The 17,269-nt window shown below is 33.3% G+C and overlaps 1 protein-coding gene across 1 annotated transcript in view; it reads left to right on the top strand.

Annotated features, from left to right (window-relative positions):
- The window catches only part of LOC140152256 (uncharacterized), an 88,485-nt gene that overhangs the window by 37,257 nt on the left and 33,959 nt on the right, over positions 1-17,269 (top strand). The window contains exons 7-9 of the mRNA XM_072174561.1: positions 6,719-6,835; positions 10,915-11,007; positions 12,983-13,165. Coding sequence (XP_072030662.1) covers positions 6,719-6,835; positions 10,915-11,007; positions 12,983-13,165 — 393 coding nt within the window. The remainder of the gene's footprint in view (positions 1-6,718; positions 6,836-10,914; positions 11,008-12,982; positions 13,166-17,269) is intronic.

Raw genomic sequence — 17,269 nt, 5'->3', positions numbered from 1 at the left:
TGCTACAGCTTGAAGGAGCAGACTTTCCGTTGTTCTGTAGGCTAATAATAAAATGTTTGCATCATAATGGTACTAAAATTAAACCCAAAAGTGTTACAAAACAAAAATGCAACATCTCAAAATAAATTAAACATAACTAATAATGATTTGAGACAGAGACAGGAAAAAACAATTCTAACCTTTTTTGAAAAGTTCAAAACAAACAAGTTCATTGGCTTGTCTACTATGATAGACATTCTGCATAGGCCAAGGTTTTTTAATTGTCAGCTGGGGCATAATTGTCCATCCTTCATTGAATGTCATTATCTATTTGCCAGGGACCCATCCATTCATTCACAGGGTCAGAGGTGATGAGTTAAAAGTTATTTAAGGATTTAATTTCCTCTGTCTGTATTTTCATTCTGTTGAATGTAACTTTGTTTTCCTTCTTGTGGGAAACTTGTTACACATATTTTACAAAGTTACTCAAATCTACATGTAGGCTTAACTTTGATCTGAGCTTTGGAATCTTTTTTCTCAAATATTATTAAAGTAAAGAGTAAAAAAGAACTCTGCTCATATTTTATAGGAGAAAAACTTCTTCATGAGCGTTTGGACAGTATTTATTGTGGGACATTAGAGCACATCAGACATATCGAATTGCATTCTGAATACAAAGAATGTCTTTCGGATATCAAATAATTTTGATTTTTTTTGAAATTCACGATGTAATACACATTTTATGGCAAATGATTAAAAATTGATATTTTTGATATTTAACAGTACTCAAAGTAAATTTTATAAATCTAATGACATATTCTTAAAGTGTATGTAGCTGGGAGGAAAAGCCGACAATCAATTGAAAATGTTGACCTTTTGTATTGAAGATATGGATTTTTTTCCCAAAAAATCCATATCTTCAATATGAAAGGTCAAAATTTTCAACTGATCGTCGGCTTTTCCTCCAGCTACATACACTTTAAGAATATATCATTAGATTTATAAAATTTACTTTGAGGACCGTTATATCAAAAATGTGAAAAATATCAAATTTTAATAATTTGTCATAAAATTTGTATTATATCGTGAATTTCAAAAATGAAAATTATTTGATATCAGAAAGGCATTCTTTGTATTTAGAATGCAATTCGATATGTCTGATGTGCTCTCATGTCCCACAAAAAATACTGTCAAAACGCTCATTCCAGATCCCTGAAGTTGTATCAAGTAATTTTTTAATTCAAGCAATTTTTAGTAATATTCTACCAGAAATGTTTGTAAATCATAAAGGTAGAGTTCTAAGCGTTGTATATTTTGGGTACTAACTAGTGCTATCCCAAACTAACTGTAAAAGGTGATCATTATCAATGATTTGTATTCTAAAGTGTCATAAGTTTTTAAAACAAGTTACCATCATGGTTACCAGCCTTGAATTTGAAGAACCTCAATATTAAAGTAGGCATAAGTTAACTAGTTACCATGGTTGTCAGCCTTGAATAGGTTTGAACACAGATAATGGAAAGCCAGGATCTGCGGTTTGAAGCGCCTCAATTTGAAATAGGCAAAAGTTAAGTTGCCATAGTTACCATTCTTGAATAGGTTGAAGCACCTCAATTTAAAGTAGGCGGTAGTACAAGTACATGTAGGAGGCTAATCATTTATTACGCAAGCCCATTTTAGACGGACAGTCCACAGAATAAACCCGGACATGAAATTAAAGAGGAATTCCCCTCCGTTGTCTGACTAATATGTTTACAATATATTAACCAGCAATTATTTAATCCGGTTTAGTACGTAGAATGAGTTACTAATTATCTATATTTATGTACTTAATGATGACCAATGAATTGTAATACATGTATATATGTTAAAAGCTTGTGGTCAAAGTATTTTTGTCCCTTCCCATTTTTGTGAAGGCTAACTGCACACAGGTGATTCAATACACCTGTGCTTCCCATTTAATTGTTTCCTTAATTAAAAACCAAAGTACGTAAAATAATTGTTTAGATACGAAAAAAGACGGTATGAGATTTGAAATGCAATCACATGAGAGAGTCATCCATACTCATATAGACTGAGATTACTCATCAAAGTACTTTCAACAGTGTGGCTGTAATACTCTATAATGCCTTCAGAAATCCCTAGGACCACTCCCATCAGCTAAGGTGATAGCTGCTACTGGGACATCCATAAGGAACAAATATTAAATACTAGTATGTATCATAATATTTCACTGATGAATTAAACATGCAAACCTTTGGTGTAATTTATTAATATGCCACAATGCATCTCCGTGTAAGCATTTCAAACATAACTATAATAAAATGTAAATTACCAGTACCATGATAGTTTGTATGTATTATCAGGCGGTAGAATGAAACTAGCATAAGAAAGAGGGAAAAGAACAGTAGGTCTTCAACTTTTATGTAATGCTGTATATCAGGAGAATAGATCAGCTCTGAAGCTGTTTTGTTTTTGTTTGTTTTGATGTGCTCAATTTCCAGATTTGCCCCATTTGTCTCATTTTAAAATTTAACATTCTTAAAAAATTTCTTATACATATTCAGATTTGATTTTTCATAAAGACATGTAAATCACAACTGTTCCTATTCAGGAGCAAAGTCTGTGGTTCAAATCCCAGTCAAGGAAATTACTGTTTCCATTGGCTTACTATATGGCAAAATTATAATTCAGGATCTATTTATGTTAGCTAGCAATTGCTCATCACATCTATCTTAGTTTGCAGACATTGTTTCTCTCTTACTGCCTTAATTATTGTTGACACCCATCTTGATACCAGGATATCTGTATTGAGCAAAGAACTCAAATCTGTCTGACCTATCTGTGAAATAGGAGGAAACTACTAACGGTTATCTATCGTCAAATCATGATAGAAAGATACCATGATGGTGCACAAAATGCTCCTCAGGATTTCCAGTGTGATTTAAAGGGAAGGTGGATTATGTGCGTAGCGATAAAGTTGCTGAATTAAATCACATTGTGTTTTGTTCTTGATGTTGCTCACTCTTGGTATATAAGACAACTTTTAATATTTAGAGAATAAAAGATAGGATTTTGTCTTTTGCCTATCCAATATCATGTCATAATGGATGGGCTGGCCAATATTTTGAGTAGTGGAATAGCCGGTATCCACTACGATAAAAATATTGGCCAGCAGACAAAAGACAACATCCTATCTTTTATTCTCATTCTTATTCAGTTTTAATGTAATTTTTGCGAGAAAAACTGCCTTTTTTCAGACAAAAATAAAGTTACTTTTGTGAGGACATCCCCGTTGTTTTAAATGAACGAAACCATCACGAACATCTAAGCTGCCGAATCGCTTTCTTAGTTCTCGCGCGTGCTGCCGTTGCGAGGCGGCGCGCGCCCTGACTAATATCACTATCAACTATTGTGAGATATTATACACCAGAAAACCAATCAAATTACGTGAATTCTTTACAAGACGCACCCATTGAATAAGAATTTGCTATAAACTTCACATCATAGAAATGCTGTTCTGCGCATTACAGGTCCATTCATTTGTTAAGAGGTACATTTATAATTTATTTTGACTCATCCTAGGATTTGAACTCTGGGATAGAACAAAAGATATTAATTAATTAGGGAAATTGGGATTCAATTTAAGTGGATCGAATTACTTTCTTTCTTCAAATTGATGTGTTTTGCACATCTGTATTATAATTGCGTCAATTATGTGGCATACATGTATGCACATGCACAATTTTTTGACAGGGAATATATATCCACAACAATATGTGTATGCAGTGAATATTATTTTGTGAGCTACTGGCTATCATATATCAACAATTCAGCATTATGCTTTCTAGTTTCCAAATAAATATAACAGTATAACTGTGTGGATTGTATACAATACAGCCAAATCAAGGTTTTGTAGTGTTACAAAAAATATACTGAATATGTTTTATTCATACAAAATTCTCTTGAGAGATTATTTTTTATGCACAGTCTACTTAAAAGTTACAAATATTTTATGTAAATGCCTGTTATTCAAAAACATTGTTCAAGTTTTCCAAGCATGAATTGCATTTTACCCTAAATACCCAGGGTAGTGGAGTGACCTTTGTACCCCCATATTGTCATGCTATTTTTGGCACGGTTATAGTCCTGTTGTGCTGGTCCTTAAACCCTATAGAAAGTCCACAGAGGGAGTATGTTTTTTAAAGTGAAATTGGTTAGGATTAATTTTTTTAAACCACTGAAACCTGCATGGCTTTATCTGTATTGACTGGAGTGATTTAAATGGAAGTTGCTCAATTGTCTATTCTATTTGAAACCCATGCTCCCTCTGTGGCAGACTTTAGCTAGATCTTTCACAGGGGGAATGTGTATTTCAAATGGAATTGCATAGCACCATGATATGTCTTCTGCTGTCAGCACAGGAAAGCCTAAGTCAAGAGATTCTATTAGGTTTGTCAATACCTGTCATAGAGCTGGATGGCTGCACACAATACAGCCTATTTTATTCTTTATAGAGTCCAGTCCATCAATCATTACAGTTTAAGTATTACTTGATAATCTTGAGGAATACAGGGATCAAACCATGATGATCATAACAAACTAAAATCCAGCAAGTTGGCCCCTTTAAAAACTTCCACACCATATGACCATCAGCCTGTAATAATGAAAACCGTTTTATTTAGATAGGCCTATATAATGGAAGGATTCGAACCAGGGACTCGTACTTCACTGAACCTTTTCCAGTGGAGCTAATGAGCAGTCAATAATACCATTGAAGTTCAGTCCTGTCTCACTGTAGCATAATTGTGCCGAAACATAGAAACCAGTGCTTGTAATAGTAACATTTTATATGTTGATCAATATTTAGTTATTATTAATATTACTAGCCACACACATCCACTGTGCTTTTCATGTAATGAGATTGTTCCAGCTGTCATATATGCCATAACCACCTGTCACAGAGCCATCAGCTTATTACTACGTTTCATTAAAATTATATATTTTTGTCGTGTATGTAACATGTGCGCGCTGCGTAACAAAAATATCAAAGGACATTTTCATAATCATTGTTTGGGTCCTGCTTACACCTGTAGGTGATTGCTGGAGGACAAAATGCTGTATGTCATACACATTTTAATTAATTAGGCTATTGTAATTGTTACAATAGGAAACTTTATCAGTGTGTACATCCATTGTAGGCCTGTATTAGCACTCATGCAAACAGGTATAAGAAAGCATTCATGAAAGGTACTTTCCCTATTTGTTCAAGGACCACTTAGCTTTATTAGTTAGCAAAATTTTAAATTAATGTAGACAATATGATTTTCTGGGATATCCAACATGTAAGCCACAATCACATTTTGCAGTGAATTTGTCAACCAGAAATAACATGTAGATCTATATGAAATCAATGTACAAAGCTCAGTTCACAATATATACCGTAACCACTCGGTAAGCCCACCCCCTAGACGGCAGATTTCACTTCGAAAATGGGGGTGGGCTTATAACCGGGGAAGGGCTAGTGCTTGAATTTAAAAATAAGAACAATCACCCCCCCATTTGTATATGTCCAATGTACCAGTAATTTCTATCATCAAGGTCAATTTTTTAAAATAATAAGTGTGGAATGTTAATTATCAACTGATATTTTTTTATATTTGTTCTTAAATATGAGAGCGGAGCAAATCATTGATTTGATTTAAGAACTTAGTACTGGGCTTATACCTGAGTGCACCCTTGTTCCCAGAATGTTTTGAAAAATAGGGGGTGGGCTTATAGCTGAAGGTGGGCTTATACCCGGGTGGTTACGGTATGTTCACAGGAGATATTTTGAAATGGCAAACTTCAAACATGTACATCAGCAAAGCTCTTCACTATATCATCAGGAATTCTTAATTGAATAGAATTACCTGTCAAGGCCATGGATTTGAATATATTTTACACAGATTTACACCCAGAAGAGTAGCTCAAGTAGAAGTATTGGATTTGCAGATTGCAAGTTGAACTTCATTTATTTCTTGTCATTAATGAGCACTATCTGGCCTTTAATTTAATTCTGATTAATATATCGGTATGGTCTGGTTGCAGTACTGTTACAAAGACAAGTATGGCAAGGAGAACTTAATTTACCGTTGACTGCACTTCAAAATAGCAGATGTTAAAACAATAAATATTATCTTTAAAGATGACACTAGTATCTGTGGAATTTATGATTGGTATTCTAAAATTAATGCATTGAAGCTAATGAACCTTTGGGCACAGGTACTTTGTATTTTTTAGAGTCAATAAAATAGATTAGGGGGTACTACACCCCTTGATAAATTTGTGACTATTTTTGCATTTTTCTCAAAAAATAATAACACACTGGTAACAAAAGTTAAATATATTATAGGGCAAGGAATCCAGTTAGTTACACTGGAATTTCAGTGATTCAAGACAAGCAATACGTTATTTATGATAAGAAAAGAAGTACCGCTAGAATGTACCTCATTTCTTAACATAATGAACCACTTGTCTTGAATCACTGAAATTCCTTGCCCCTATAATCACTTTTGTTACCAGTGTGTAGTTATTTTTGAGAAAAATTCAAAATTAGTCACAAAATTTATCAGGGGTGTAGTACCCCCTTAAAGTTGATATATATATATTCAATTTGAATTGATACTTATATATTTAAGTACTTCACATTGAAGGTGACGCTAACATTTTGTTTACAATCTTATTCTTCACCTTGCAGGCATTTTCACCCAACCTACGCTATGTGGTGTCGATCGGTGAACAGCATGACATGGCCGTCAATGTGTGGAATTGGAAAGAAGGTGCTAAAGTGTGCTCTGGTAAAATATCCAACAAGGTGAGCGAGATGCTGCTGCACGACCACCTACGACATTCTGTCCCAGACGTATTAGCAAATTTCCGTCTGGTTTTGAAATGGAAAAACAGGAAAATTGTAATAAAAGAAAGAGGAAATGTTATGGTTATATCTGTTGGATTAGGGTTTGGAAATAATTCATTATATGCAGTATGACATATGATGAGGGTTTTCCTTGCCTATGACAAAGTTGTCAGATGTACAAAATTAACGCAGTGGGTTTTTTTTAAACCAAAACAAGTGAAAAACTGAAGGGTTGTTTTATTTTTTATTTTACTTACACCTGATTCCAGAAAAATACACTAATTTTTGGGATTATGCAAAATATTATCCTGTTTTGCCATATGAAACATAGCCAAATCCTAATGCTTTAGTTGGAATTAACTGGCAATAAAAATCAAATTTTAAATAATATTTGGCAAATTTTTTGAAAATAAAGGCCAAAAACATGTAATTTTGCATGTTTTCTTATAATTGCAGTCACACAAAATTCAAAGACTTTACAAACAAGTCTGAGCATTCAGAAACTTGAATATATGCTAAGATATTACTAATAATCTTATAATTCCTATGTTTAGTTTTAATGATTGGTTATAATAGAATAGAAAATGTATTTGCTAAAAAAAAAAAGAATGCATAGACTGATTAGTCTTTGTACAAGTCTTCAGGCTTGACCATCATTAAATACAACAAAGTCCCTAAAAATGTACACTTTTGGCCCTTATTTCCAAAAATTGGTCAAGTATTAAAATTTGCCAGCTACAACCATGGCCAAAATGTGTTGGGACACTTATGGAAAACGTACACTATAGTATGACCTTATTTCCGTTATTATTAACGTGATAAAGTGGAGGTTTCTTTGGTGTCAAGCCTAAACACTTTCCTAACACCCCAACCCTCCCCTTCCCCACCAATCAATGTTGGGTGCCACAAGGCTCGTGTGACCAAAAAAGTCGAATTCAACATTGATCGGGGAGTGGGGGCTTATTTACATTACCCTATCAAACCGTCCCAACACTTATGGCCAGCATTGTCTCTAAGGTACAAAAATCAAATTTTAAAATGTGTGTTTTGGCCCATATCTCCTCAACCATAGCTTGGATTTTCATCAAATTTTACATGAAAACGGAGAAACTATTTATCTTTTCACTTATATAAAAATTATTGCATTTTCCTCATGTGATTTAGGGATACGGTCACGTTTTATACGCAATATCATGTATTTTACAGTGCGTTCTGAACATTATTAGCCTATGCCAACTACGTATTTTGCGTAAAAAGACGTTTTATTTTGAAAGAGTAGTGATTTAATCGCCAGAAATACATGATATTTGTTGACAGGAATTGATTGAAGTCTTTTAAAAGAGTGATTTTGGGAAAAAAATACTTAAAATAAAAAAAAAAGCTAATTTTTAGACAAAAAAACAACAAACTTTAATCATTTTCATCGTTTGCATCAAAAACGTATGTGGTATTTGCAACAGTATATCGTGTAAATATAATCATAGTCGGCAGGAGTAGGCTTAAATTACATTTTATGACTGAAATTTATTAAAGCGCTTTCAAAGAAACTTATAGTAAGTATAGAAAGTAAAATATAGGTAGAACATACAGAAAAAAAAAAAGAAGACGGACATTGGCAAAAATTAATAGAGCACACGAATATAATATGATGAAGGATATTGTAAAATAATAACAAAAGTTCAGTTTTTGAAATCTACGGAATAAATTCAGGGGCTCGAACCCGTGTACTACACGCCTTTAAAGATAAAGTATCCATTGCATACAGAGCTGCTTTTGTAACTTCAACAGACTTAAACTATAATATAATGCTATTCAACATGCATGTATATAAATATCGCTCTACACACGATATACAGTCCAAAAAATACATTTTTACGGCATTTGTTTCATTAACTGAATATTTATCATATAGCAGGTGTTGGCTGACATTGTGCTCCACATTTAGTGCAGTTTTTGTCGGGATAAATGACTATCGGGACAAAATCGGCGTATATCTTTAAAGAGTAAAAATTTTAATATAATATTACTTTTTTTCTTTTACAAGCGTATATACAGTTTGTTGTGCAATGGAAAATCATTGCCATATGAAAGGCACAGTGGACACGGGTTCGAGCCCCTGAATTTATTTATATATCTTTTTCTTTTCTTTTTTGTTATTCTTTTTTTTTTTATTACACCGTATCCTCCGCGATCTACTCTCAATTTCTGCCCGTGGCCGTTCTGATTTTTTTCTGTATTTTGTTGCTTCATTTGTGGTAGACTGCGGTAAATTGGGAAAACAAGTGTGCATGGGTTCGATTCCTTTATTTGTTTTTTGATCACAAGATGTTGTGATAACTTTTATTTTCTTCTATAGCTGTAATGTAACATTTTAATTGGTGGAAACAATAATTTTCCATTTTAAAACCCAAGTTTTTGACAGTTAAAGTGACGAATAGTGAACTTAGACAGGGCCAAAATATCGTTTTAAGACATTTTAAGTGACCAGTCCCTAAATGTCAAATGTAGCCATCCAAAATTTTTTTGGTAAAGCCACATGATAAGATCTCTAACTGCTCCAAATTTGGTGTCAATATCATATTTACTTTTTGAATTATAAGCAAAAAACTGAAATTAGATGATTTTTTTTCAACTTTTCAAATACAACCATGGCCAAAATGTGTTGGGACACTTATGGAAAACGTACACTATAGTATGACCTTATTTCCGTTATTATTAACGTGATAAAGTGGAGGTTTCTTTGGTGTCAAGCCTAAACACTTTCCTAACACCTCAACCCTCCCCTTCCCCACCAATCAATGTTGGGTGCCACAAGGCTCGTGTGACCAAAAAAGTCGAATTCAACATTGATCGGGGGAGTGGGGGGCTTATTTACATTACCCTATCAAACCGTCCCAACACTTATGGCCAGCATTGTAGTTCCAACTAAAGAATATGTTTTGTTTGGCAAAACAGGACAAAATTATTTTAATCCCAAATAATTAGTACATTACATTTCTGGAATCTAGAGTAACCGCCACCACAATAGGTTCAGTTAGCAACCTGTATAAAATGTAATAGATGCATTTGATTAAAGGGATATCACTTCCTTTTGTAACATATTATAGTTAAATAACTTCCAGTTGGAAGTAGTGCAAACGGGAAAAATATGGCATATGGATTATATTTAGTTGAAAGTTGAAATAAATGTTACTGACCAAACTTGATTTAGCCATGGTCACATATCTTATATTACAGTTTAATGTAAAGTTTATGAATTTTAATTGAAAAAAAAGAGGGAAAGAAAAAAGATTCTGACTTATTGAATCCTTTTCTTTGCATTGTCTGAGTCGATGTACAGAGATGCACTTTCTTGTTCATTATACTGTGCATGGACTCAGACATGTGATTGTTGATACACAACTGTACTGTGTCACCAAAGGTGAAACAGGCATCACAAGACAACCAAGTCCCAGTGGAATTAGGATGAGTCGTGGGCTTACTTATGTCTCTTGAATAGTACATACTGAAAGATACATAATGCAAATGTCTAGCTTAGGCCGGAAAAAAAGCTTAAGTGACCATCAAAATAGTCAAATCAGTGCCCAGATACATTATTTAGCCCATTTGTTGCCCACATAACTAAACTATTCTCAGCTACCTGCCTATGTATTGTGTATATGAATGGGATGGGTGGGTGTAGGGCTGTGGGGGAAACTTTGTCTCATAAGTTCATTGCCCCTTCAATCCCACACAGTTCTGTTATAAGTAATTATTTTACTGTCCGTGTCCTTTCTTGCACCTTGCTAGGTAAAATATTGTATTTTTGAAACCTAAATTTTAAAATTAGTGAATTTATTCATGGATTTTGGTGAATAGACAAACAAAATTAAATTAAAAGTGCCCAAACTTCACAGGAAGGAAACCGCAAACAATTTTCCATTCATGCCTAAGCTTTAAGTATAATATATTCTACAAAACAAGGGATCTTGCAAATTTGATATGAGGAATTGTAAAATAATAACATTATTATTTCTTGCTTTGCCATTCTCATCCAGGTGACTGGCTTATGTTTCTCAGAGGATGGAGGCATGTTTGTAACTGTCGGCAATCGAAATGTGAAATTCTGGTATTTATCAGCAAAGAGTAAGGTGAGCGTAAGTCTTGAAATATATATATGGGGGTGTTCATGTATGTGTACATGTGATGTCTGCAATACATAACATAATGCTATTATTACCCTGGAGGGGAAGACACTGTATGTGTGATGTAATTGGTTCAGGCATATCTAGGCAACATATTGCATAACATTGACATTTTTGTCCTTTTAAAAACTTTCTGTTAACTTCTTTTGGAACTTACTTTTGTATCTATCTGAACTTTTTTTTTTTTTTTTTATAAATCATCTCAAGTTGCTTTCACCAAAAGTGCTAATCTTACATCAAAAATGCTATCATACGTACATGATCATCTCCCTGTTCCTATGCATGTGGCTATCCAAAAATACATGGTTTCTATGTTTAAACAAATTGCAGTTAGCACCAGATTGTTAATTTGTACTTTATGTAAGAACAATTGTGTACATTATGGATGTATACGTAATGGCCTGTACTAAGTACATTGTGAGGCAGTAATGGAGCAAAGAAATTCACTAGAGGAATTAAACAAGTGATAAGGGTTACATAATGATGCGTTGCAGTGCAGCATCATGTCTTGTTGATGATTGAGGGAAGAAACACATGACAGAAATTGTGTCTCATGTTGGTTTGGTACCATGTGACTTGTAATTGGGGATGTTTCTTTGCTCTATATGGAATGTTGTACACTTTGCCTTGCCAAACTGTGTGGTGTACTAATGATTTTGACAGGGATGATAGATTCCAGGAAATAGCATGATTTCAGGTACTGGAAACTTGTACAGAAAATAGTTCTTGAGGAAAAAGATGTTAGATTGAGATTTCAGGTCACTGTGGGATTTAAGATGTCATTTCACCTTTATTGTATCTGTTTGATCTTTAAATTTGAATAGTGGGTACATTTTAAATGTATTTGGTCCATAATTATGAAATTGTACTGTCTGGATATTAAAACAAAATATGTATTGTATCTTCTGTTGTTTTTGTGTACATCTGTTTTTGTAATTTGGTAGTTTTGAGAAATATGTGAGTCGCTTTTTTCACAGAATTCATGTTATTTATAATGTAAGATTCTTTATAATATATTGTGTGTTGTTTATTATTTTTGCATCAGAAAGTCCACTCAGAAATCAATGTTTTTCTTGTATATAGACATCCATGTACAAAGAGTCAATAATTATCAGATGTGGTAAATAGTCATTTTGCGATTGTTTCTTTGCAATTGGCCTGGAAATATTTGTGTATCTTTTTGATAAAAAATAATAGTCTTTATCCCAATCTAAAGGCAGATTTAAATGTGAATGCAAATCTAGGTTTTGAAGTTTTACTGTAAAAAAAGTGATTGATGATCACCTTAATCTGCAGACTGTGTGTTCCCTTGCCTTGTAAACATTGTACCTATCAAGATCAATTCAGGAAGTTAATGCCATATTAATCTGACAAGCCAAAAGAATCTGAATCATTTGCCCTGATGACCACTATTGATATGTTTACCATGCTTACTGTCACTAGATATTAATGGTACATGGTTAGTTTTCACAATTAATTTATTCATTTATTATGGTACTGAAATTGTATAGAATAAATTTAGAATGGAACTATGCATCTTCCATAATGAGTTTACCAAATATATGATATCAATTACTTGTTACAGTACATCAATCATTGGACTATTCCAGTTAGCATCCACACACCCCCTGTGGAAGATTTCAGTGCTTTCTCAATTCCAATTGCACCTTATGTACAATCCAGCTGTTTTTGCCAGTTTCAGTTGAAAATGTATGAAATTTATGACATCCAGTAGAGATTTTGCACAATTTGGCCTAAAATTAGACCATTTTATTTCGATTTCCAAAATCCTTAACATGTTTTCTGCTTTTTATGGATAAAAATACAAAACATTTATTTTGTGTGTGTTTTATTATTGATATTGTTTTGTGTCCTTGTGCTCTATATTTGAATTGAATTTAACTTTCATTTAATCCTACAGACAAGAGAAACTATTCCTTTGAATGGGAGGTCCGGTATCCTTGGAGAGCAGCGAAACAACTTCTTCTGTTCAGTCGCTTGCGGAAAAGGCAGGAATTCTAGCAAAACATATTGCATAACCAAATCAGGGTTGCTGTGTGAATTTAACGACAGCAGACTACTGGACAAGTGGGTGGAGTTAAGGGTAGGTATCTAGGATGGAATTAAATTTGATTGACAGATAAAGCATTTTTCTTTCATTAAGGGCCAATTTCAAAAAGAGGTGTAATGCATTGTAGGTACCCAAACTTCTCATAAATCACTGATTCCATTGTGGATTTGAGTGAATTTTGAGACTACAAAATATAGCAAATCTTAGTGAAAGTATTCCTCAAGTAACAGGAACAATTTACTAACTTTTAATAATAATGCTAAGAGTAGAATTAACTGCATATTGAACAAACAAAGTGACTTTACCCCACAGAATATTTAAGGGAACAAAGCAAAAGTTCAATCACACCCTATAAAGTAAAGTCCTTTCTTTAGTTCTAGAGGAGGGAGTCAAAAAGTTCTATTATGTCTGTAAAAACTAGAAACATTTGAAATATTAGTTAAAATATAAAAGTTCTTTTTTTTTTTTTCAGGATGGAATTTTCAATATTTCATACTTGCATAAGTTTTGTTACAGGGAGGGAGGGGTCCTAACGAAAGCAGTTTCGCTTATAGGGCATCATTGGACTTTTGGTTTGTTCCCTAAAGGAATTTTGATTTGTTCCCTAAAGACATTTTTGGCAAGATATTTGGGAAGTTATGCAAATCATCTTGGGGAGATGCAAAATTTGAATGTAACATCACACATAAAACTGCTGATAATAGTAAACAGGTGTAGGTGTATCCAGTAATTTTGAGTTCTCTGAACATGAAAGTGAGCATTCAAATCTATGATGAGTGATTGCTGATCCCTTGTAAAACAAAGGGATCACACTTATGTATGACGTCAGTTTCACATTTCGCATATCCCGGAAATGATTTGCACAATTATCACTAACAATTACTAACAATGAGAAAGTTTGCATTTTTTACACTTTATTGCATTCCATTTGTAGAGGGAAGCAAAGAATTTAAGAAACTGTTGTAAGCTTCCGAATTACAAAATGTGTAAACTACGCAAAGTACTCAGTGAGGTACGTAAGTTTAGAAATGCAAAATTTGAGCTTTTTAAGGTGGCTAATGCTACCAGCACCCCCAGTACATGATGCAATTGTTCATTTGGTCACACCCTTGCTCTGTTCAGGGCTCTGTGCAACTTTCAAAATACATCTACTTTCTTTGCTTGCTTGCTGCATTCAATATTTTGTTCCAATGCACTAATTGGGTTATTCCCGTTAAAATCCATTTGCCCCCTATGGAAGATATGACCATCATCTCCCACAGTGGGAGTGTGGATTTCAAATGAAGTTGACTATTCTTCTTCTCAAATACGTGCATACCTCAAATTGAGTATTGTCGCACTGGCTTAACGTGCACAGTTTTTTTACCTATGCACGATCCTGGAACCTAGGATTGATTGCAGATATCAGAACTGGGGATGGTCCCCCTTCTCTTTTCGAATCTGACACTTAACAAGTAACCCTATTTAAAATTCACACTCCCTGCAAGATTAAGGTCATGACTTACAACTGGAATAGCCCATTATTAATGACAAAGTCCATGAAAGCTGAGACATTTTTATTCAATAGGATATCACTACTTATGTATACCATATATAAACCAACCAGAATCACAAAAACTACAGCTACACTTATTGATAACATTTTAACTAATTGTGATAATGTAATAAAATCGGCTATTTTGGTTACTGATACTAGTGATCACCTGCCAACTGTTGTTGTGAGTAATTTGAGTTTGGATAGTACAAGTAATAAGCCTACAAATAAATGTTACTATAAAAGAAATCATAATGACGTAAATATTGCAAAATTAAAAAGTAGCCTTTCAAAGGTAAAATGGGAAGAGATTATTGACAATAATAATGCTGAAGATGATTATAATAGATTTGTAAAACATTTTCAAGGTCTATATGATGAATTCATACCTCTAAAACGATGTACCAGTAAGCGTAAAAAAGATCCACGGTCCCCGTGGATCACCAAAGGTATTCTTAACAGTATAAATAACAAAAATAAGTTATATAAGCAATATTTACAATGTCCAAATGACAACAACCATCAAAAATTTAAAACATTCAGAAATAAATTACATGGCATAATCAGGAAATCAAAGCGCAATTATTATTTTAAAAAATTGAAAATGTCAAAAATAATATGCGGCAAAGCGTGGAAGACAATCAACAATGTCATTGGCGAACACAAAAACAAACGCTCTCAGACCAGTATAAACGGGACTCAGGAGCTATAATCACAGACCCAACAGTCATATCAAACGAATTCAACGATTTCTTTGTTAATGTAGGACCAAAATTAGCATCTCAAATTCATAACTCTGGCAAAAATTATTACGATTATCTAAGTGAACCATGCCAAAACAGTATATTTCTGAAACCAATAGTTGAATCAGAGATCTTGAAAATAATCAACAAATTCGACCAGAATAAAAGCGCAGAGTCATGACGACATAGGAAACTTCGTTGTAAAAAAACTAGCTAAAGAACTTGCTCAACCTCTTACAGCAATCTTTAATTTGTCTTTGTCAACAGGATATGTTCCTACCCAATTAAAATTAGCTAAGATAATCCCTATCTATAAAAAAGATGATGCCGAGATATTCTCAAATTACAGACCTATATCACTTCTGCCGGTTTTCTCCAAAATCCTTGAAAGATTGATCTTTAATAGAAGTGTTGAATTTATTAATAATAATAACATTCTCAATGATAAACAATTTGGATTTAGAGCCAATCATTCCACTCAAATGGCAATTATGCATCTGGTTGATAAGATAAATAATGCAGTAGAAAATGATGAAACTACTATAGGAGTGTTTCTAGACCTATCAAAAGCTTTCGACACTATTGACCATAGTATTCTACTTCATAAATTAGAACATTTTGGATTCAGAGGAATTGTTTATGACTGGTTCAAGAGCTATTTAAGTGATAGAAAACAATATGTGAACTTCAATAATAAAAATTCCAAATATAAAAGTATAATTTATGGAGTCCCTCAAGGCTCAATATTAGGTCCTTTACTATTTATTTTGTACATAAATGATATAACGAATACCTCGACTATATTAAACTTTGTATTGTTTGCTGATGATACGACAATTTTATACTCAAGCAATGATATTGCTAATCAAATGTCATTAATAAATAAAGAGTTATCCGCAGTAAGTAACTGGTTTAAAGCAAACAAACTTTCTGTAAATGCTAGTAAAACTAATTACATGATTATGGGTACCCCTAGAATGACTTCGATAAATAATTCACAAGAAAACAGAGATATTACTTTGGATGGTACAAACTTGCAAAGGGTAACCGAAACCAAATATTTAGGTGTAATTATCGATGAAAATCTCACATGGAAAAACCATATCAACGGAATCTCAAAAACAATCTCACGGAATATAGGTATGATAAACAAGTTGAAATTTTTTATACCTGGGCGTGTTTTGCACACGCTTTATTGTACGCTTGTCTTGCCATATATTAATTATGGTATACTTACATGGGGGAATGCATGTAAAACATATCTTGATAAAATACATTTGCTCCAAAAATGGGCCATGAGAACTATTTCAAATAGCCATTATCGAAGCCATTCTGGACCACTATTTCATAAATTCAATATGCTCAATGTATATGATATATTCAAACTAGAACTAGGTGTATACATGTATAAATATTCTATTAAACAACTGCCATGTTCATTTGACAGTTTCTTTCTAAAACGATCCGATATTCATAGCTATCACACAAGAAACAGTAATAAGTATAATCAAACAAGAAACAAGAAAGTATTCACTGATCATTCAATCAGGACTACCGCCCACTGTTATGGAATTCCCTGAACGATAACCTTAAAGTAGCAAACCCAATCAAACACTATCGAAACAAAAATAAAACACAGCTAATCTCATTTTACAACTAGTTCTTGGAGCCCCGTTCTTGCTCTTGTGTGATAGGCTTAATATACTCTGTTTGTTTGTTGTTGTATTAATTTAGTTCTGTAAGGGATGTTCAATGCTGGCCTTATTGGCCTTTCGATCATCTCCTCCATAATTGTCTTGTTTTATTTTTATGATGTTGAATTTCTTTGTATTTTGTTGTTTTTTATTATGGAAATAAAGA

Source organism: Amphiura filiformis, chromosome 5 (genome assembly GCF_039555335.1).
Source record: "Amphiura filiformis chromosome 5, Afil_fr2py, whole genome shotgun sequence".
In the NCBI taxonomy this organism is placed as follows: Eukaryota; Metazoa; Echinodermata; class Ophiuroidea; order Amphilepidida; family Amphiuridae; genus Amphiura; species Amphiura filiformis.
The sequence above is the reverse complement of the archived record's forward strand: the minus strand, read 5'-3'. Positions and strand labels throughout refer to the sequence as shown.